Source organism: Stenella coeruleoalba (genome assembly GCF_951394435.1).
Source record: "Stenella coeruleoalba genome assembly, chromosome: 13".
In the NCBI taxonomy this organism is placed as follows: domain Eukaryota; kingdom Metazoa; phylum Chordata; class Mammalia; order Artiodactyla; family Delphinidae; genus Stenella; species Stenella coeruleoalba.
The window spans coordinates 1305553-1327859 of NC_137159.1; the positions used below are offsets into that span (position 1 = coordinate 1305553).

General features: G+C 41.3%; 1 protein-coding gene across 3 annotated transcripts in view; it reads right to left on the bottom strand.

Moving 5' to 3' along the window:
- Positions 1-22307, bottom strand: part of RGPD4 (RANBP2 like and GRIP domain containing 4) — a 54396-nt gene that overhangs the window by 5298 nt on the left and 26791 nt on the right. Inside the window, exons 18-26 of one of the 3 annotated variants that reach the window (XM_079940580.1) lie at positions 21747-21882; positions 18377-18471; positions 12722-17507; positions 11959-12036; positions 9592-9762; positions 8888-8980; positions 8408-8586; positions 2274-2478; positions 1587-1688 (exon numbers count right to left, since the gene is read on the bottom strand). In XM_079940580.1, the coding sequence (XP_079796706.1) occupies positions 1587-1688; positions 2274-2478; positions 8408-8586; positions 8888-8980; positions 9592-9762; positions 11959-12036; positions 12722-17507; positions 18377-18471; positions 21747-21882 (5845 nt within the window). Of the gene's footprint in view, positions 1-1586; positions 1689-2273; positions 2479-8407; positions 8587-8887; positions 8981-9591; positions 9763-11958; positions 12037-12721; positions 17508-18376; positions 18472-21746; positions 21883-22307 lie in introns of those variants that run through there. The other 2 variants (XM_079940578.1, XM_079940579.1) reach the window with 2 other exon arrangements.

A 22307-nucleotide genomic window follows, 5' to 3' on the forward strand; every position in this document is an offset into this window, starting at 1 on the left:
AAAAAAAGACTCCTCGTAGCTTAAAACCAACCAAAACAAAAAGTTTAAGATCAAAAAGGTCCACACAATGCCAGAAATAAGTTTAAAAAACAAAAAAACATTCTGGTGAAACTGATTACCTTAAAAAAAAAAAATTAAATCCCACAAGCTCTTAATCAAAGAAGGCAAGATGAAATTCTAAAATATTAAAAAAACTTATAGTAGTGTGAAAATTCCCCATGAAAAGCTATGAAATTGATTCCAGGGGAATTTAGTTTCAAAATGCTATTCTGTGCTTACTAGCACAATCTAAATTAAATAAAGCAGGCATTTAATACGCAAGAAAACCAATGATAATTTAAAGGAAAGTAATGACAAAATCTGAAGATAAATAAAAAACATAAACAAAAGAACTGATAAAACCAAAAGCAGCTTCTTTGAAAAGACAAAGCACAAATTCCTGTGAGATCTAAGAACAAAACAAGAAATGTAGTTTAAAAAAGAGCTTGGTAAATAATCTCATGGAAAAAGGAGTGAACGTCAGCAAATAATACTCAGGGCGAGCCTCCCACGTGGTATGAGTCTTGCCTACCTCACACTTCATTGTACAGTACTGATGGAGTACTTTGAAAAAGGTATACCAAGTATCAAGCAACCTAACACATCAATTTTTATTTGGCTTTTTATTTGTGGATAATTATACCTACTATACACTGTTGTATCTGTTGACCTATGACCCTGTGACTTCAGGCTACTTATTAATAAAAATAAAGCAACCTGACATCAGTGAAGCTATGAATTCCAACATAACGTAGCATCTGAAGGTAATTTCTAAAAGTTTTATATGTGTTTCCATAAATGACAAGAACTGTTCTGTTTTTTTTTTTTTGCTGATTGGCTAAACCCAGTGTTAGTGAAACAAGTAAAAATATGTGAGAGGGAATTCTGAATTAGATTATCATGTAAGTATGTATCTTCAACAAAATTTATTCGACAATTCAAGCATCTTGTCCAATTTAGGTGGTGCTATAATCAGATACATGTAAGCTACCTTAAGAATGAGAAAATATGCTAATTTTTTCAAGCTTCTGAAACAAGGAAAAGGATTATTTTCTACAAATGATACCCAAATGGACCAAAAATAGAAAAAAATCACTGGAAAAGGTGGGAAAGCTCACCAGTTATAAATGAGCACAACCCTTATATTAAAAAGCACAATCAAGGATATTGCAAAAATAAAAAACTGCAAAATCATCTCCTTAAAAATTACTGATGCACATATCTTGAAATATTAGTAAATCAAAAGTATAACTAAAAGAACAATGTGCCAATCCCAAGGTTATTCCAAAACTGGAGTGACGGTTCTGCATTTCAGGATGGGGAAGGCTAGCACCATGAGTTACAATGAATGACGAGAAAATTCTTATGGTTATATTAATAATAGCAAAAATAACAATAAAACAGAAGCCCTTCCTTTATTACAACACTAGACAGCTGGAGTGCAGGGCTGGGGAAACAAATGGCCAGGTGAGTGACAAAGGGCTTGCTCCCCCCAGGTGTGCATATTTCTGTAATACAATCATTAAAACCGCTCCTCCTGATCTTACCTTTGGACCCAAAAGCAAAATCCCCAGAATTACTGGAAGCCAAGTCTGCAAATGACAGCCCTGTGCTACTTCCAAATCCAAATGAAACTGTTTTGCTTTCCACTGGCAAAAGGAAAAGAGCAATTTAATATTTCATTTAATACATGTTGAACATCAAAGCTTTACTCAGGACCCAAAGAGAATGGGGGTAGGACCTGCTGTACTACTGAGAGGTATGGGGTGGGATGGGGTGTGGAACATTTACAATCTGGTTATCTCTCTGAAGAAAACTTATAAAAGACATCCAAGTTCTGAGCTCCTTCATTGTTATTACGTTTTCAAGTACTATTCTCAATGCAGAATATACCAAGAGCATACCCAAAATCATTTTTTAAAAATGAGATGTAGATCTATACTAAATCAGATAGAGAGCTATACAGTTTCTGCTTTACACAATCTAATATAATCTAAAACATTCATTCAAAGGCAGGATTTCAGGAAATATCTAAAGATTTTTTGTATTCTCAATTGTAAAAAATAAGCTCATAAAAGCGAAATATTTCATGCCCCTTTATAAATCTCAAATTTTGTTTTAAGACAGGGAGTTTCTGGATTTGCATTTAAAAGTCTATCGTCTCAAAATCACAGGTGTACCTTATGTAGTAATGCATGCCTAGAAGGTTTTTATAAACATGTATCAAATTGTACCTTGGCTTGTAGAATCTGCATCATTTTCCTTTCTAGTACATAAATCCACAGGTTTATCGACAGCTTCAGAAGAAATAGGTGGTGAACTAATACATCTGGTAGTAAACTCTGGTTCTTCAGACTTACACAAAAATGGTAGAGTCACTTTACTGCCATCCGTACACACACTGTCAGCCGTGCTAGTTATGCCCTCACTCTGGGATTTCTGCAAAGAGGAAGTAACAAATAACTATGACATTAAGTACTGACTGACAAAAAGGATCATATACCCGATTTTAAAAGAAACCGAGGACTCGGAGTTCTGGACAAAATGGAGTAAGCACACTTTTCTCTCTCCCACTCCACCTTTCATCCTACCTCTCCCAGCACCTACAGCTGAATTGGACTGAAACAGATAAAGCGACTACAAGAAGCCTCTGAAAAGTGGATGAAAGCAGAAGGATTAAAAATCTCAAGACATGGGACTTCCCTGGTGGCGCAGTGGTTAAGAATCCACCTGCCAATGCAGGGGACACGGGTTCGAGCCCTGGTCTGGGAAGATCCCACGTGCCACGGAGCAACTAAGCCCATGCACCACAACTACTGAGCCTGTGCTCTGGAGCCTGTGAGACACAACTGCTGAGCCCACATGCCACAACTACTGAGCCCACATGCCACAACTACTGAAGCCCTAGCGCCTAGAGCCTGTGCTCCGCAACAAGAGAAGCCACCGCAATGAGAAGCCTGCGTACCACAAGGAAGAGTAGCCCCTGCTCACTGCAACTAGAGAAAGCCCGTGCGCAGCAATAAAGACCCAACACAGCCAAAAAATATATATATATGTATATATTTATATATGGCCCACTGGTAAGGAGCAATGGCTGAGATGTAGGTGGCAGCCAGGCCTGGTGATGAGACCACGGACAACCTGGCCTCCACGGGCCAGCCCGTCGGGGTCCCCGCACCACAGCCGGAACCCAAGGAGGTGCTGGCCTGAGCCATGTGCCCCCGTGCACACTGCTGGGGCGTGGGGGCACCTCCAGGCCACATGGCCCATCATCCACAGCTGCCTGCCCCCAGCCAATGAGGGCAGTCCCTGCCTCCTGGACACAACCTCCTCCCAAACCCCTGCGGCAACCATGGGTTCTGGAAATGGACTAGGCTGAGCCGACGAGGTCGTGCCTGGGCCCCTTTCCTGACCTGCTTCCTACCTGCCTACAGCGGGTGTCACAACAAGAAAGTACTAAACCTGGAGGAAGAGGGTTTCTGGCCAGAACTGCTGGATGGTGGCAAGAGATTTGAGATTTTTCTCTGACTGTCCCCCAGTTTTACAGAAAAAGAAAGCCCCTCACTATGGTAGATGGTCCCCAGGTGTAAAGACTACTGGAGAGACAGGCAAAGTGACCATCTGAAATTCTGGCCTTACCAAATTCACTTTCAATCAAGACACCACAAACTTCCCCCTTCCTAAGAGCCATCTCATTAGAAGATGTATTTATAGTAAACTTCTGTTTTTTACTTAGGAAAAAGAGAAAGAAAAAAGAACAAAAAAGACTCTCAAGACCTGAGAGGTAATCTTGGTGAGAACCCTGCAGGAAATTTTTCCTGCCCCCACCCACTAACCCACATCCCAGGCAGGGTACCAGAGCTGTCCAAAACTGCAGCTGCCGACGGCACAGATGGAAAAGGGTCCAAGAAAAGTCAACTCTCCTTGGCCGAGGGTGGGGAATGTCATGAAATGATCCGTGTGCTGAATGATCAGAAAAACTTTGAAAAGCTCTTCTAACAATGTTCCAAAAAAGGACAAATACTCTTAAGACAAATGAAAAGATAGGTGTCAGGCAAAAAAATATAAAGCACAAAAGAAAATCAAATGGGACTTCACAACTTAAAAATACAATAACAGAAATAAAAATATTTACAGAATGCTCCATCCAACTGCAGCAGTATACATGTTCCTCTCAAGCACGCATGAACATTTATGAAGAAAGACCACATTCTAGGCCATAAAACAAACTTCAGCAAGTTCAAAAGAACAGAAACCATACAAAGTATATTCTCAGTCCATAGTGGAATTAAACTAGAAATCACTAACAGAAATATAGCTGAAAAAAAATCTCCAAATATCTGGAGATTAAACAACACATTTTTAATACACATGTCAAAGTCTCTGGACACATTAAAAATACTATGAACTAAATAGAAGTGAAACTACAGCTTACCAAAATTTGTGGAATGCCAACAAAAGCAAGGAAGGGGAACTCTGTAGCACTAAATGCATATATTAAAAAGAAGATCTAAAATCGATAAACTTTCACCTTAAAAAACTAGAGAAAAAAGACCAGTATAAACGGAAGGCACAAAGAACTAAAGAAATAATGAAAAGCAGAGCAGAAATCAATAAAACAGAAAAATTAACAAGATAAAAAATGGATTCTTTGAAAAGGTCAATAAAATTTGATAAACCTCTAGTCAAGCTCACCAAGAAAACAAAATAGATGACATAAATGACTAATATCAGAAATGAAACAGGAGCTATCAACATTGATCCATGGACATTAAACGGGTAATAAATTTCAATGAACTTCACAAACACTGTTATGCCCACAAATTTGATAATGTAGAGGAAATGGACCAACCAATTCCTCAAAAGACACAACCTACCAAAACTGACATAAGAAATAGATAATATGAATGGGGCTATATTTATTAAAGAAAATGTACCATCAATTAATGTCCTTCCAAAAAAAAATAATGATAGTAAGTACCAGGCCCAGATGGTTTCAGTAGTAAATTCTATCAAACATTTAAGAAAGAAATATTACCAATTCCTACACTGTGTTCCAGGAAACAGAAGCAGAGGGAACACTCCCTAACAAAGTACGTGAAGCAAAAACTGATAGGAGAAAAACAAACATGCTCAGCAACACTCCTCTCAATAATCAATAGAACGAGCAGAAAAAAATTAGCAAGGATAGACTGGACTTGTACAACACAGTATCAACTGATTCGATCTATTTAGAAACCTGTTTTCCCTGCAGAAACAATAACGAATGAACTGTGGTGCGTCCTCACAAGGGAATACCACCCAGTGACAGAAAGAAACACACTAACACTACACACAGTAACTGGGCCAAATCTCAAAGGCATTATGCTTTTGAGCATAATGAGTGAGTGTAAAAAGCTAGTATCAAAGGTTACACAAAGTATGATTCCATTCATGCTAGTCTGGGAAAGGCAAAAACGTAGAAACAGAAAACAGATCAGCAGTTACCAGAGGTTCCGAGCAGGGGAGGATCTGAACCGAAAGGGACAGTAGGAAGGAATTCTTTGGGCGGTTGGAACGGTTCTGTACACTGCCTGCCTGTGGTGGGGATTACAAGAATCCAGGCATGTGTAAGAACTCACAGAAAATACACACACAGGGAAAAGTGAATTTTCCTTATGTAAAATTTAAAAATTAATACAAATGAAAAAATCATTATTTCTTAATGACTGAAGCCCAAGAAAACAGTCCATTCTGTTCGTGTCAAATGATTTAGGCTAACACAGCAGTATTATTCATAATAGCCAAGAAGAAGAAACAACCCAAATGACCATCAACAGATGAACGGGTAAACAAAATGTGGTATGTTCATACACTGAAATATTATTCGGCCATAAAAGGAACGAAATACAGATGAATGCTACAATGTGGATATACCTCAAAAACTTACTAAGTAAAAGAAGACAGACACAAAGGACCACACATTATTATTTGTTTATATGAAATGTCAGAATAGGCAAATCTACAAAGTACATCATTGGTTATTCCAGGCCTAGAGAAGACGGGTGGAAATGGGGAAGGGTGGTGACTGCTAGAGGTTAACAGGGCTTCTTTTTGGGATGATGAAAATGTTCTAAAACTGACTGTGGTAAATATACGAAAACCAACTGAGTTGTACATTTTAAAATGGGTGAATCATATCACAATTAACGTTACCCAAAAAATGTAGGCTAGATTACTTGGGAGAGGGGAGTGCGTAATCCAGCGCCTAATACATTCGCCACCTAAGAGTCCATGAATGAACAACTCTTGTAGACAAATCAAATACCGTATCCCCAATGCTGAGCACAGTGCCAGCTCACACTAAGCACTTACACATACAGTACACTTAGGTGTTTTATGCAAGGGATGCCTATCTGAAGATCTCGCATAGTCCAAGATGAATCTGAGTGTAAAACAGGAAGGGTGCATCCTAAGAGGATGTATATCTACACCCATTACACAGCACATTTCAGCTTTAATGGTTGTTAGTTCTCTGTTTCGTCTCTGTGTATTAAAGGGTACTCTCCAAAATTACAATTCATCTTGGCAATTTTTTTTCAACCCTTATAATGATTTATCACGTTTAATTTCTGTACCAAAGGTATTTCTGAACAGCTCTTAGGACCGCTATTTAATGAACATTATGAGAGTGTTACAGGATATTTTACAAAAAGATTTTAAGTTATAACAATGATAACACAATAGTCACTCAAATAAGCCATTTCAACGCCTATAAACAGCACAGTTCACAAAAAACTGACAGAAGGTACCAAGTCCTGTGTGCACCACAGGTGGGAAAAGAATAAACAATGTACAATTCAGTCGGTGCATCAGCATAGAGATTATTTTTCAGTGTTCTAAGTTTTGAAAAACATAAATTTTAAATAAATAATTATTTTTAAGTTTTGCACACAAAAGAGTGAGGCCAAATTTAAAATGCATTGTTTCAATTTGCATAACCCAATTTTATATTATGACTGTCCTGTATTTGCTGAATGAAAGACTGGATGCTAAAGCCTCCAGCAGGGAATTCCCTGGTGGTGCAGTGGTTAAGAATCTGCCTGCCAATGCAGGGGACAAGGGTTCGAGCCCTGGTCCGGGAAGATCCCACATGCTGCGGAGCAACTAAGCCCGTGCACCACAACTACGGAGCCTGCGCGCCCAGAGCCCAGGCTCCACAATGAGAAGCCACCGCAATGAGAAGCCCGCGCACCGCAATGAAGAGTAGCCCCCGCTCGCTGAAACTAGAGAAAGCCCGTGCGCAGCAATGAAGACCAAACGCAGCCAAAAAAATTTTTTTAATAAATATTTAAATAAATAAAGCCTCCAGCAGCAGCAATTAGAGAAGATGATTAAGAAATATTGCATATTGTGTACTTCCACTGAGTCCAGGGAAACTGCTGAGGGATTTAAAATATACTTCAGATTTAGTATAGCAAGGCCGCTGATGGAAAAACTTCAGATAGGGCTTCCACAAATCTACTTGGTTATAAAAAAGGAAGTAATGTCTTTACATTAGCTGATGGCTACTAGCTATACGTGCACCGATGAATAAGCTGAAGCCTGTGGAACAGGCGGCATATCCTAGGTGGACAGCTAAAAAAGCAGGCCACCTAGACTCCTCAGAGACAGACAGACAGTAAAGGGTAGTAAGTCTCCTACAGACTCAGGCCACGTGTTGGGCCACGTTTCTCTCTACCCACGTATCCTTTAAATAAAACACTGCATTCGTAACTAACTCCAGGACTCTGTTTCATTTTAACCATCTTTCCAACAATTTTTAAAAAACAGTATTTCCTGAGAGGCAAGGAACCATTCTGAATATGTCAAAATTAAGACTGTAAACAATTACAAGACAGGGACCTTGTCTTCTAGTTTCTGTGGAATACAAATTAAGACACCAAGGTGTTGATAGCTACTAAAATGACTACACCTGAGCTAAGAAAGTAACCAAATCACAAAGTTATTGGCAAAGCAAGGTATACAGGTCAGGGGAACTAAGTTTCAAATGCTGCTATTTCCTATCCACCCTGCCCACTCCACAATCAGTTAACTTGCAGAGAAAATGAACTACGTAACACCGTTCTTTGCAGGGCGTAGACCTTCTTAGGGACATCTGCACCGCCATGCTGCTGCCCTGACTCCCCAAGCCCAGCACACACACCGGTTGCAGGGGTGCCTCCGGTCCTCCGGGCAGAACACGAGTCCTCCTCCTCTGGCCAGAGTTGCCTGAGGTGTCCGACCGCTTGCCAGACACACCCCATTATTACCACGTGGTGAGGACCCTCTAGCTTATCGCGTCAACAGAGGCAACTGGGCCAGAAGGAGCACACAGAGACGGTCTTACTTGAGCTTCCTGAACTTTGTGAAGCTCCGATTGAAAGTCTTCCCCACTTCCATTGTCCTCATCAGTGTCACTGCAGACTCCACAAAAAAATGTAGGTGGAAGCTTTAACGTATCTGCTTTTGCCTTTTCTTCAACTGTTGGTTTCTTTTCCCAAACAATAATACATTCTTTCTCATTATCTGAAAATCCCATACAACACAAGGAAAAGCAAGTTAAGACGAAAGTAGATGAAGTCCAACTACTCCACAAACAATGGCCCTCAGTGTCATCTACAGATTATAGACCCAAATAACAAGACCCTGGATGCTGATGGAGAACCACCACCACCGGGAGCACAATGTTTTTCACTTCACGTTATTTTTAAATATTTAAAGTCACCAAGGCAAAACTGGTAATTACAGAGGTGACCAGATTGCAAGATTCCTTTTAAACAGAAAAGTTTTAAAAAACACTGTAACTAGTAATTTTACTGTTACATACCTGTTAGATTTTCTTCTAACGGTCTACGTTTTTCTGAGTCATCCAAATACAGTTTTCCATTAAGCTTCTTGACAGCTGTGTCGAAATCTTCATCTTAAAGTATAATTTGATTAAATAAAAGAACTTCCAGTAAATTTCAGGAGATTTTCCAGCCAGGAATCTAGGAAAATTATCTCCAACTTCACACTTTCCCTTACTCCCCACATCCAAATAGCAACCAACTTTGCCTATTCCACACCCCGAACGCCTTGTCTGAGCTGCTCTGGCATTCTGGCTCCCCCTCCCATCTCCACTTCCCACAACCCAGTCCTCCACACCACTGCCCAACTGTCCTGCTGAGATTATTCTGAGCACGTAACTCCCCTGCTTGAAAACTTGGACAGGGCCCACAGAGCTTTCCCCAATAAGACCCTGTCTCTGCCTCACAGTTCCCCCACCCCTCTGAGACCCCCAGGGAAATGAGAATTGCTTTCAGTCCCCTCAAAATGCCTGCCCTGTTCACGGCAGCCACCCAGGGAATGCTAATAAATGAATGCAGCTCTTTCAGTCGTGACGTCCACTGACTGCTCACACATACATTTAGGCTCAATACCGGCCTGCAGGGCAGCAGGGGTGGGCTCCAGGAAGCAGGCTGAAAGCAATTTCATCACCCCACTCACTACGAGGACCGTGAGCAGAACGCTTTAAAGAAACAGGAGACTTACCGTCCTCCTCCTCTTCGCTGACGTAGTCTGGCCTGTTCTTGTAACAGAAGAAAGTGGGAGGAAGCTGAAGTTTGCTTGCAAGAGCTTTTTGCTCAGGGGTCGGGGTCAGCTCATACACAATGAGAACATCGTCATCTGAGGGAAGATCTTCAGGCTTTTTCTTCTCTTCCACTGTAAGACAAATCAAAAAAATTGATAAAGACAAGGTGTTAAGTAATTAATTAATGTCAATATTCTAACTGAAAATAAAAATCATGGAACTTAATCAGCATGCTGATAAAAACACACATACTTTGATTTGGACACAGCTCATAATAACCATGAATTAGAATTAGAAGCCCGAGGTAATGGTCTATCAAAAACCCTTAGAGGACACAGAATCTACTTAATAACCAAAAAAAAAAAAAAAATCCTGCTTTTACTTACTGATCATTGAAAAAACTACTATTAACAGCTATAAATTAAAAAGGTATTTAAAAAGTGCAGCCACAATCATACTTGGAATACTAAATGGTTTAGCAAAATATCCATACATTTGCAATAACTGAAACATTAAAGAAGTCATAAGCAAAGATTAGTATAAATACAAAACTAAAGCAAAGCCAACTCGATGAGACCCTACAAGGAAAGTTAACAATTGCCAAGGATGGCGGGTGATTAAAATTACATCCAATTTTCTGTATTTCCAAGCATGATAATAGATAAAATTAAATTAAACCCGTTATCCTCTGGGTAAATAATCCTGTAGGAACCTAAGACAATTTCTATTAGCTGAAAGACCAAAAACAACAAAAAGGCAAAAGATGGAGAGAAAAGGAACTCTTCGTACAATATGTTCTGGTCTATAAAGAAGGATTTCTGGCTAAAGGAACTGATAAGAGTAAACAAACCATGAAGCATGCTCTGTACCAACTGGCACTGTCCAATATAGCCGCCTTACCACACTTGGCTATGAAGCACCTGCAGTGCAAGCAGTCCAAAGTGAGATGTGCTGCAGGTGTAAAAATACACACTGGGTTTTGAAGATTGATAAAAACAAAAAACAAACCAAAAAAACCCCACCAAAAACAAGGGGGAAAATATCTCATTATTAATTTTTTATACTGATTAGAAGTTGAAATCGTATTTTGGACATAATGCGTTAAGCTGAAGAGAGTAATAAAATAAATTTCATCTGTTTCTCTTTTTAGTTTTAAATGTGACTACTAGAAGCTTTTTGATTACACACAGGTTGCATTTTATTTCTACTGGATGATGCTGATCCAGAGAACAGCCCTTTTGCAATACTGAACTTGACTTTCACCCTCCTTTGTTACAAAAACATAGCATTAATTCCTAGCCAAGGACCACAAAAAGACACTGTGAGATAGAGATTCTTGTTTATCAGACAGCCTCAAGTCTTCATCTCTACAGTCCTTTGAAACCATGACATTCTCAGACTTGAAACAGAACAGGACTCTTTGTCCTGCAGCAGTATTTTGGTAAATTTGCTCTCAGACCAAGGACTCTTCACCTAGGGCCAACAGAGTCTGTGTACAAGTATGTACCCTTTATAGAAAAAAGTCCACACTATTCACATAATTTTTCAAAGAATGAATCCTTAAGAATAAAGGCTAAGAGCTGCTGTAGCCAGTAGTATGACTGGTGTACTTTAAAACTGAGGGTCCCAGAACTCACAGGTTGTCATGTGGTCATTGTAGTTGTTTGACAACTTGTAACACAGCTGTGTTGCTCAAGATACATTATTAAACCCTAACAGTGAGTTTTCCTCTCCACAACCTGCTCCTGACCGTCTCTAACAGAGCCAGCTGCCAAGTACTCCATTACAGCACCAACGCTTTCTCCCACAAGTGGTCTGTACTACACCGGGAACACACCAGGATATAATGGTAGCTCTTATACGTGGGGCCTACTTTCAGACACAGCATCTTCCATGTCCAAAAAGAAAGCGCTAAAAGAAACACCCGGTTCCCTGTGGTACACACGCTGCTGCCATCACATTTGGACACTGGCAGACGATAAAGGTTAGGTAACATACAGGTCTTCATTAATCACAGTTGAAAACAGCATCTGATGTGCAAAACAGAGAAAGGGAAAGACCACACGGATCTACCTCAAAACAACGTTGTAGTAAAGCAATTATACCCCAATAAAGATGTTAAAAAAAACACAAAACAACGCTGTACAACATGTGAGAAAACATGACATCCAAGTACACGAGAGCAGCATTAAGGGGTCACGCCAGCATTCTGTCACATGCATGCTGCAGTGTTAAGCCCTTAACTGCACACAGCCAGTTACTCTGCTGAGGACCAGCAGCTGCTGAAAGACCGATGTCCTCTCACACTGCCAGTGCCAGCTCTGTACCTTCATTCTCAGGCTGGGAGGAAGGAGTGCTGCTCCAAAATGCCATTGGATTAGATTTAAAAAGGCTAAAATTAAATCCTAGAAAATAAAGAGTATTTCATTTTTGAATATATGGAGAATCAAAATGAATATAATTTTAAAATATAAAAGCCAGAGTCCATCCATTTACACCAATGTGGCCGTCTCACGTACCCATTTATCCCGAGGGCTTCATTCTTTGCTCATTTAACAAGTGGTGGCAAGACTGCCTTACATAAAACGTGAACATCTCAGTACCATGCTCTCTGAGTGACAAGAACATAAGGATAATAACCTGAAGAACGAACCTGCTCATGATTCATGCTCAAGGCCCTAAGCTGGACCCAGTCCTGAGCTGAGTCCTTGTGCTCTGCTCGGACAGATGCATCTCCCAGGAACCAACATCTCCTAAACAACTTACACACAAGCTCTCTGCTGCTGTTTGAACATTTGAACACTCACCAGTAAACTGCTTTAGGGAGGAAAAAATTCTGCACAAGTATTTTTTGGCTGTTCACAGAGCACTGTGTTTATGAGCCGACTTTTACTAAAACATTAGCCTGCTATAAAGAGTCCACACCAAGATAAACGTTAAAAAAAAAAAAAATGAGGGAGGAAGAGAGGGAGAGAGGGAGGGAGGGCGAGAGAGAAAAAAAGAAAGAAAGAAAAAGGAAGGAAGGAAGGGAGGGAGGGTGGAAGGAAGGAAAGAGACAAATTCTGCTTAATCTAAAGGCTAAGTGCTTACCCTTTTCTGGTGTTTTAAACGTGTGACTGGTTGAGGACTGCTCCTTTGGAAAAGCAGGAGAGGGGTTTTTGACTTTGCTGTCGGAAGACGGTGTGAGATCAGAGCTCTGCGACTCTTGGTGACCACCAGGCTCCGCTCTTTTTTCAGATCCACTCTGGGCTGCTGAACTGGCCTCACTACTGTTATTTTTCAAAGGTGCATTAAAACTAAATCCAAACAAAGACCCGGTAGCTGAACTGTTGCCAAATGCAAATGGTTTTGACTTTTCACTGCTAAAAATGCTTTTAACAGACTCAGAACCAAATACAAACTTTGGAGGTGAAACCACTGCTTTTGTTGTTGTTTCAGGTGTGCCAGACACCCCGCCAACTTCTGAGGTTGCACCTGCCACATCATCACCCTGTGCCGAATCCGTCCGTTCTCTGGTGGTTTCCTCTAGCACAGCTACGGCGACTTTGCCGCATGGTGACTCTCTGGGAGTAGTCGAACGAGAAACATGAGGTGTTATCAAAAAATCTTTTTCTTGGGCTAGTTTTGCTTCATCAAATATTTTCTTAAACGAGTCTGCAACATCCTGTAGTTTAAAACGGACAGCTAAATGCTCTACTTTTCTTTCTCCGTCTGCAAAATCACATGCGGTCCACACCCACACTCTTTCTGTCCCTTTCATATTTTGCAAAGTCATGTCTGGAGTTATTCTGTGGTTGGCACAAAGCTTTAATACCTGGTCCCTTCTCATCACTATGCGAACTTGCTTATTATCATAATTCTGTAAAATCTTTATGTCGCCAATGCCTCTTTCTTTCCACTGCCCAGCATCTTTATCATACCTATAGAGTTTGGCTCTGTGACTAAAAACAACTTGTTCATTTTCCTCACCACTGGACACCTCGACTAGATCAGGCAAAGGGACGACAGGTTCGAAGTGCTGTCCATCTCTCTCCTCCTCCTGAGTGACATCAGAGTCTTCATCCGTGCCCACTGAGGCCCCACTCTGATTTAACTTGGCAGGAGACTTAGACGGGCTCAAAGCAGATTTAAAACTGAAGTTAAAGCCGGTGGTTGACTCACCGAAGCGGAAGAGATTTTTCCTCACGGGGCTGCTGGCCAGCGGGGAGGCGTGCACTGAGCTGCTACTCACGCTGTCGTCCAGAGCGTCTTCCCTTAGGTCATAGCTGTCCCACTCGAGGGTGGGCCCGGTGGCCTCAGGACTTGGCATGCCACTCACGGCCGCAGCACTGGCAGCTCCTGCTCCTGAGCTCTTACTCTCTTCGTCAGTGACTTTTGCTTGATCATTTGTCAAAAATGTCTTGAAATCTTTTAATCCGCTCTTCATCTCTTCCGCCCTCTGGATTAGCTTGGCAGCTCTGCCAGTATCCACAAGCTTATGGGGAGTCTGCAGTGGAATATCTAACAGAAGTCGCTGGCATTCCTCAAATTTCTGTTTGAATTCTTCAGCCAGCTCGGGTGTTTTGAATTTTGCTGCCAGCTGCTCTAGTTTGGCATCGCCATCAGAAAAATCACTAGCCAACCACATCCAGGCCCTGTCCGACCCGGAGAGGGGCTTCAGGTGCATGGTGGTGGTGATCCAGTGGTTGGCACACACCTTCAGCACCTGCTCTCTCCGCATCAGCATTCTCAGTTTACCGTTAACTTCATTTTTGAGAATTTTTAAGTTCCCCAAACCCCTTTCTTTCCACTGACTTATCTCAGCATCAAATCTAAACAATTTTACCCGCTGTGAGTAAAGAACTTTCTCATCTTCTTCTCCTGTGACAAGCTCCACTTTCTCAGGCATCTGGACGACTGGTTCAAAATGGATATCGTCACTGTCCTCAGTCTTATAGGCGTCATCATCTTTCTCAAGGTCAGCACAAGTGTCGGCTTTATCAGCCATTTTACTACTTTGTGAGGAGAATAACTTCTCTCCAGCACCCGAAAAGCCCTTGAAATTGGGGTCTTTTTTGCCAAACTGAAACCCTTCTCCTGAATTTGATTTTGCAAGATCTGCAAAGGTAAAAGTGCTGCCAGTTTGACCAAGAACCACAGCACTCCCGTCTTTCTGACCGCCAGCATCCTGAGCCTGACATCCAGCGTCATCTCCAAAGGGCTTTTCACTCTTCCTCCCCTGACTTCCCGGCTCCTGAATGCCAAATTTAAACCCGTCAGCAGACACAGGAACAGAAAAACTAAATCCTTCTTTTGTTGACTTAGAGTCTGTATTAGAAGAACTCTGAAATGTAAATGAAGGTGTATTTTCTTGATCCACACGCCCAAATTTAAATCCTTGTTCTGCACTGCCAAACTTAAAGGCTTTTTCTGAAAAGCTACTTTTAAATCCTGTTCCCACCTGACTTCCAGAAGAGTCATTTGCCCTAGTTGTTGAGCCCAAAGTGAAAGCTGAAGGTTCTTCTGCAACAGGTTTATGGGCTGGTTTAGAGATATCACAAGCCACACATTTTAAGGAAGAACTCTCATTTCGCACAAAGCAAACGCTGCAATCCCACTGTCCTTCCTTCTTGGTGAATATCCCTTCTAGACCACTCTTTGGAGCCTTGCTTGTCTCTGAGGTGCCAAACTTGAAAGAGGCAGGTGCTGGGACAGCAGAAGCAGGTAAACTCTGTTTTCTTGGATTCTGACAAGCCACACATTTTGTAGAACTTCCTTCATTTCGTACCAAACAAACGCTGCAATCCCACTGTCCTTCCTTCTTGGTGAACATCCCTTCAAGTCCACTGTTTGGAGCCTTGCTTGTCTCTGAAGACGCAGGTGCTGGAGCAGCAGAAGTGGGTGGATTCTGACAAGCCACACACGCTGCTGCACTTGCCTCATTTCGCACTAAGCACAGACTGCAATCCCACTGTCCTTCCTTCTTGGCGAAAACTCCTTCAAATCCACTCTTTGGAGCCTTGCTTGTCTCTGAAGCACCAAACTTAAAAGAGGCAGGTGCTGGGACAGCAGAAGCAGGAAAACTCTGTTTTCTTGGATTCTGACAAGCCATACATTTTGCAGAACTTCCTTCATTTTGTACTAAGCAAACACTGCAATCCCACTGTCCTTCCTTTATTGAAAAAACAGATCTGAAATCACTGCTGGCAGATTTAGGAAGATCTCCCTGGCCAAATTTAAAGGAAGGCTGCTGAACAAATGAAGATCCACTTTTGTTAGCAGACTTTGTATTCTGACATGCAATGCATCTAGATACAGTGGGTTCATTTCTTACTAAACAAATACTACAATCCCAGTGACCTTCTTTCTTTGGAGTAATCAATGCAAATCTATCTGGAGTATTTTCTGAGCCAGATTTAGGAGTGGAAACAGTTTCAACTAATGATGAGCTAAGGAGCTCTTTACTGCTTGGGTTTAGATTTTGGCAGGATACACATTTCTCAGCAGTTGCGGCATTCTTTAATGAGCAGCTGTTACAATGCCACCAAGACCCTTCTTTCTTTGCAACCTGAAATTCAAAGTTCATGTTTCCGGCAGCAGATTTGCCAATATCCTTGTCATGACCCGTGGGTTCTTTTATAGTTCTCGTAGACTGACTGGAAGTTGTGGCTCTGTTTGCTCCTGAGGCTTTTAACATGCTCTGGGCCTCTTCAAACTTGCACTTAAAAAGTGCTGCCTCCTCGGGTGTCTTGAATCTAATAGCAAGCTGTTCTGGTTTGGGCGACTCGTCTGCATAGTCCAGAGCGTACCACACAAAGGACCTGTCCGAGCCGGCGTTGGGCGCCAGGGCCATGTCTGGGCTGATGTAGTGATTCGCACAGATTTTCAACACTTGCTCACGTCTCATCAGTAGGCGGATTTTACCGGAGGTTTTGTGCCTTAGTATCTTTACGTTGCCAATTCCACGCTCCTTCCATTCTCTTGATCCCGCATCAAAACGATACAACTTGGCACGATTGCAGAAGAACTCTTCCTCGTCCTCCTCACCAGTTCTCACTTCAATCTTATCGGGAAGAGGCACCACCGGCTCAAAGTGAGGGCCGTCGTCGTCCTCGTCCCCGTGCGCACTACCCCCATCAGTATCATGACTCTTGTTGGCCGGCTCTGCAGCAGGCGTTCCAAACACTGATTTCCCTGGACCGTGGAAAGTAAACATATCATCACTGCGTCGAAAACCAGAATTCTTTTGCTGATTTGGGCCCATGTTTTCAGTAAATGAAATTCCAGGCACATTTTTGCTTCCAAAATTGAATGTATTTCGAGGTCCAATGGTCTGAGCAGCTTTTGTTCCACCGTAGCTATCTCCTTGCAATGGTTTGTCTGAAGTCAGGAGACCTAGAAGGCTTTCACTATTAGTGTAAGTCGTAGAAGGGGGCTGTGCCACAACCTGTGGTGAGGAAAATGTGAAGTCGCCATCATTTGATTTGAAATTTGAATTAAATTTAAAAGGAGTTGGCTGTGATGTACGCACAGGTGCTGCCAAAGATGGCCCCATGCCTTCACCTGGCACAGGCTGGACAAAATTGGTTTTTCCAAATTCCATACCCTTAGATTCTGCAGATCTTGAAGCATGAGCTGCAACTGGAGGTTTTGTAAAATAACCTGGTTCTGGTAAAGGTGGATTTGTGCTTGTCTGTTGAACATTGTAATTAAAGTAATCATCACCCCTAGGTGATAGAATTCCTGTTGCAGGAGACTCAAAACGCAATGGGGGACCATACATCTCTTGAGAGAACATACAAGCAGACGAACTCTGCACTGGTGGTGTGTGCATCTGCTGTGAGTAGGCGTAGATATGCTGCTGAGGTGGAAGCCTATTCATGCCATAAACTGGTCCCTAGGAAAAAAAAATAAAGAGCACATTTTTGTAGGTTGTCTATAAAACTATAGCTTAACTAGATACAATCCAATTCTCATAAACCTCAAGCATGAGTACAGGGTAAATACATCACTAGGGCATACAGTGCATCCTTAAGAGAAGACACTTCTACATTACTGCAAAGATACTTACAGCTCTAGTTCTCCTTGGAATATAATGAAAATTGCCTTAACTAATGACAGCACCTTAAAAACCTAATTCTCCTACAACAGATTCATAGAATAAATACCTTCCTCACTCCTAAACAAGGTATCCAATGATGTTAACAATGATGATGATGACAATGAGGACTAACGTTTGTTAACGTGCCAACTGGGCACAGTTCTAAGCACTGTACATATATTATCTCATCTTAATATCCTCGAACACCCTATGAATTAAGGCATTATTATCCCCATTTTACATATGAGGCAACTAATGCATAGAGAAGTTAAGAACTGAAGAGCCAGGGCCTAGAGGCACCCAAGCCCGGTGTCTCTGCCCGGCTCTGCTGGATGCCGGTCTCCGTGGACACTTGGTCACAGCGCCCCAGGCCTGCAACTTACACACAGCACTCCAGTGAGGACATCACAGTCCTGCTTCTGTCACGACCGAAAGACAAATGACCCACCACCACCCCAATTTAAAAATATTCTAGATGTTCACATTTATTGTAACATAGAAATTAACTGAGAAACATACTTCTATATCTGAGAGAAATTTAAAATATCTCTTATCTGGTGGGACATTTAAGTTTTAATGCTGAACTACTTCTTGAATTTCTCTGTAGGAAGCCTGGACAGTTAAAAAGGAGATACTTATAAATGTATAAATTATTCCTTTGTTACCTTTGTGGGAGTAACATTAGATGCTGGTCTGAGTAGATACTGGGAATTATATGCTGGTGACTGACTATAATACATTGAATGGCCAGTAGTTGCAACTAAAAAAAAAAAAAAAGAAAAGAAAAAAAAAGAAAGAAAACACTGTTAAAAAAAAGTCTATGCTGCAGTTAGGACTATCTAGGCAAGAACTATAAATACAAAAGCAGTAGAAATCAAAGAGAGATTAACTACATAGGTTTTTTTTAAATTTCTATACATCAAAATACATCATCATAAAGATTACCAAATGACAAACTAGGAATGACCGCTAGGTGTGACACAGGAGGAGTGAGAGCAGCAGCAGGGTGTCAGCAAGAGCAGAGTCCCCACAACAAGCACCACAAGGAGCCAAGACGAGCGGTAGGGCCGCGCCCTGAGAAAGAGGGGCACGACAGGGAGGCACAGTCGTGCCGCGTCAGAAACACGGGGGATACACTAGTCACAGGAAGGACTTAAGGAACCAAAACGCATGTCATGGCCTCAGGGCCACATTTTTGAAGTGAGCCGTGAAAATCTGCAGAATGACATGGCTGCATGTTTTAAACTCAAGCTGAGAACGTTCAGGTCAAAAGTCACCTAACAAATTCATGCAAAGGATCTCACAAGTAACACAAAATGTGTTCCCTGGCTTAATAAAAAGGGCGCAGCATGACTGACACTCATGCTGGTGTCCAAACTATCTGCTCCATCTGTTTTGTGTGTATGTTATCAGGAAACCAGCAGCTAGAAGACACTCATGTTGATGGTAAAAACAACCAACAATCATTTACTTGATCTGTTTTAAGAAAGTTTTAACAGAAAACAAAACAACTTAAAGATCATTTATACCTTTACACAGAAGAGGAAGCAGAAATTGTGGCCCAAGAGGTGCTGGGCAGCTGACTGTGGAAAGCCCTAAAGACCAGTAAAGGCGAGCCAGGCTGTCTGTCCTCTATGCAGTTACCAGAGAAACAGAGCCACTGCAGAGGCCCAAGCCTGAGCGTGGAAAACTAACGGGCTGCCTGATGATGGCTACCATGACATATTCTGGGGAGAAAACAGGCAAAGAACACAGAACAAGATGATGGATATAAGCCAAGAATCATAAAGTCTGAAACTTAACTGGTGACTTTATCAGGGATAGTGAAAAAAAGTACTAAAAACATCCTACAGAAAAAAGGCACCCAATGAACAGATAACTCATGAAATATAAAGGATTATAAAGTGTTGAGCATGCCTAGTACTAAAAAAACAAAAACTTAAAAGCTGGTATTATTTTTGTTTTTAAAAATAGGCAAGGTTTTTATAAACTGGTAATAGCAAACACCTGGCAAGAGTGCAAAGAGATAGGCACTACCAGATACTGGTGGTAAGAGTGTAAAACCGGCACAGCTTCTCAGGAAAGCAATTTCCCAACACAAGAAATTTTACAAAACCCTAAAATCCTAGGACTGTGTTCACAGCATTATTTACAATAGCAACAACTGGAAATTTAAAAATAAGGGAATAAAATCTGCAGAGCTTCCACATGATGGATACCTTGTATTCATTAACAGTACTGTCAAAAAAACGTTGAGTAGAAAACTGCTCAGAACTTAAATATTTAAAAACAGGCTACTCGTCTCCATACAACGTGATAAAGTTCTCTAATATACAAAGAGAGAGGACCAGAAGGAAATGCTCCAAAATGTTAGCAGAACTCTGTGTGATATGGTTAGTGTTTACTTTTCTTTACACTGGTCAGTACTTCTGAATATTTCTTTATTATAAGCTTATTGTTTTTTAATCATCTTCTTTTAAAAAGACAACGACCATCTTGGCACATCTGCACCTTCATTAAGAAAAACAGTCTGTGAACACAGGAATGGGAATCAGGAGACCTGAGCTCTCCTCTCAGGGCCACAAAGCTGCCTGCAACTTTGTCAAATAGTCACTTGGGGTCTCCATTTTTCTCACTTGTAAAATGAGGATGTGCTGCTTCTACCCATTTCATAGAGTAACTGCAAGAATAAAATGACACAATGTGAATGTTATGCTTATATGTGTGTGTAACAACCAGAAGACCTGTTATGCCTGTACAAAGAAGAAGAAAACAGAACTTGTGACCCACAGGTGCCAAATGATGACTCCACACAGCACTCGGAGAGCCAAGGAGAAAGCCAGCCAGCTTGCCTATCTTCTGTAGTCAAGGCTCTACACAGTGCACACGGTTTGGGTAAACAATGTTTAAACTCTGACTTCTCATGTATTTATCTGTGACTTACATATGACATTTAGTGAGTTTGACTTCACAAAGATTTTTCTATTACTTTGCACGCACTTGGAGGACACTGTTATGAGAGGACCATGAGTTTGCCTTAACTATGGCCCTATGGACCATCACACAAATGTGTGAAACTAGGCCACACCATTCTGAATCAAAACCAATTAATCTAATTACCAACATTTCAGGAATCTGTCTCATGTGAAAGAAGCCTATTTTCCCCATCACTCTGGCTGGCTGGGGACAAGTGGCTTTAAAGTTATAGCACTAGAGTTCGAACCCCGGCTCTACCAATAACTATCTGTACAATAATGGGTAAGTTACCTAACCCTTCCAAACCCATTTCCTCATCTAAAAAATGTGGATTCATGATGGTACCCACCACTCTGGGTCACTGTCATTAAATAGAATTACATACACAAGCACCTTGGTACACAGACAACCACAGGAGACACAGTCCGTACCCTTTGGTTCATTAGGTGTTTAATGCATATTCTAAGTAAATGCCTAATGCACACCACCCACACACAAATGCTCACAATAATCATGTGATGCGAAGTATTACTTCTAGGTTTCAAACAAACTGGCTCAGAGAGGTAAGTTAAGAGAGCACAACCTAAAACTCCAGTATGCTCTAGCTCCACACTCTTTCCTTCTATATATGACCACAGTATTTCAAAATAAAAAGTTTCCCAGGACTGTCATACCTCTCAGTATGTCATCAAAATAATTCCCAAGACGTTTAAGTTCTTAACTAGCCATCTCTTAATGAATAACGCTGTCAGTTAACATTTTTTCAATCATAAGGCATAGTTCCAACTCAGTCTCAGCTCCTCTGAGATGTGCATTAAAAGGTTCTTTAAGCCTTTAGCCTTTATATAAACAGGGTCAGATAAAGCTTGTTTTGTTTCTGCTTAGAGTTATAGAAATCCTGGTAATACCAAATACAGCTTAAGTAACATATAGGCAGACATAGACAGACATGTATATAGATAAATGTATACAGACAAGGTGATTTCACAAGTTACCTGTTCAAAGCAGGAGAAAGTACAGACTTCACTAATACCTGGGAGTATCCAGTTGCCAACTCACCTGTTAGTGGGGCCCCATGAAAATTCTGTGACCCCTGATATCCATCAGGCACTGAATCTGGTCCATAATTCTCTGTAGGCCAACGATGAGGGGACCCTGAGTTACCGCTATTTAGTTTCAACTCCTGCATTTCTTTCTGTTGGAAGAGGAAACAATTTTAAGCAATTATATCACGGCAGACACAGTGCTAGAGCAAACTTAATACTTGATGATGCCTTTTAAGAGATTCTATACTCCAGTAGGATCTGAGTACCAGGTGCTGATTTAAAACATGATCCTTAACTTGTCAAAGCTTGTTATTTGCTCCCATTCTTTCACTCCTTAGTACCATTACCTAATTCATTCATTCTAGAGTCAGCTCTAACCTAAACAATGGCCTCATCTCCCTTTCCATTCTGCATTGGCTTAAAGTAATCTTTCTAAAGTTCAGCTATAGCCAAGACACTTACCTGCTCAAAAAAACAAGTACCTACGAAATGAACTTCTTTCTCTGACACTGCCAGTGCTCAGCAGCATCGCCCCAAACGCCCTTCCAGTGCCTCACTGCACCTGCTCTGCTCT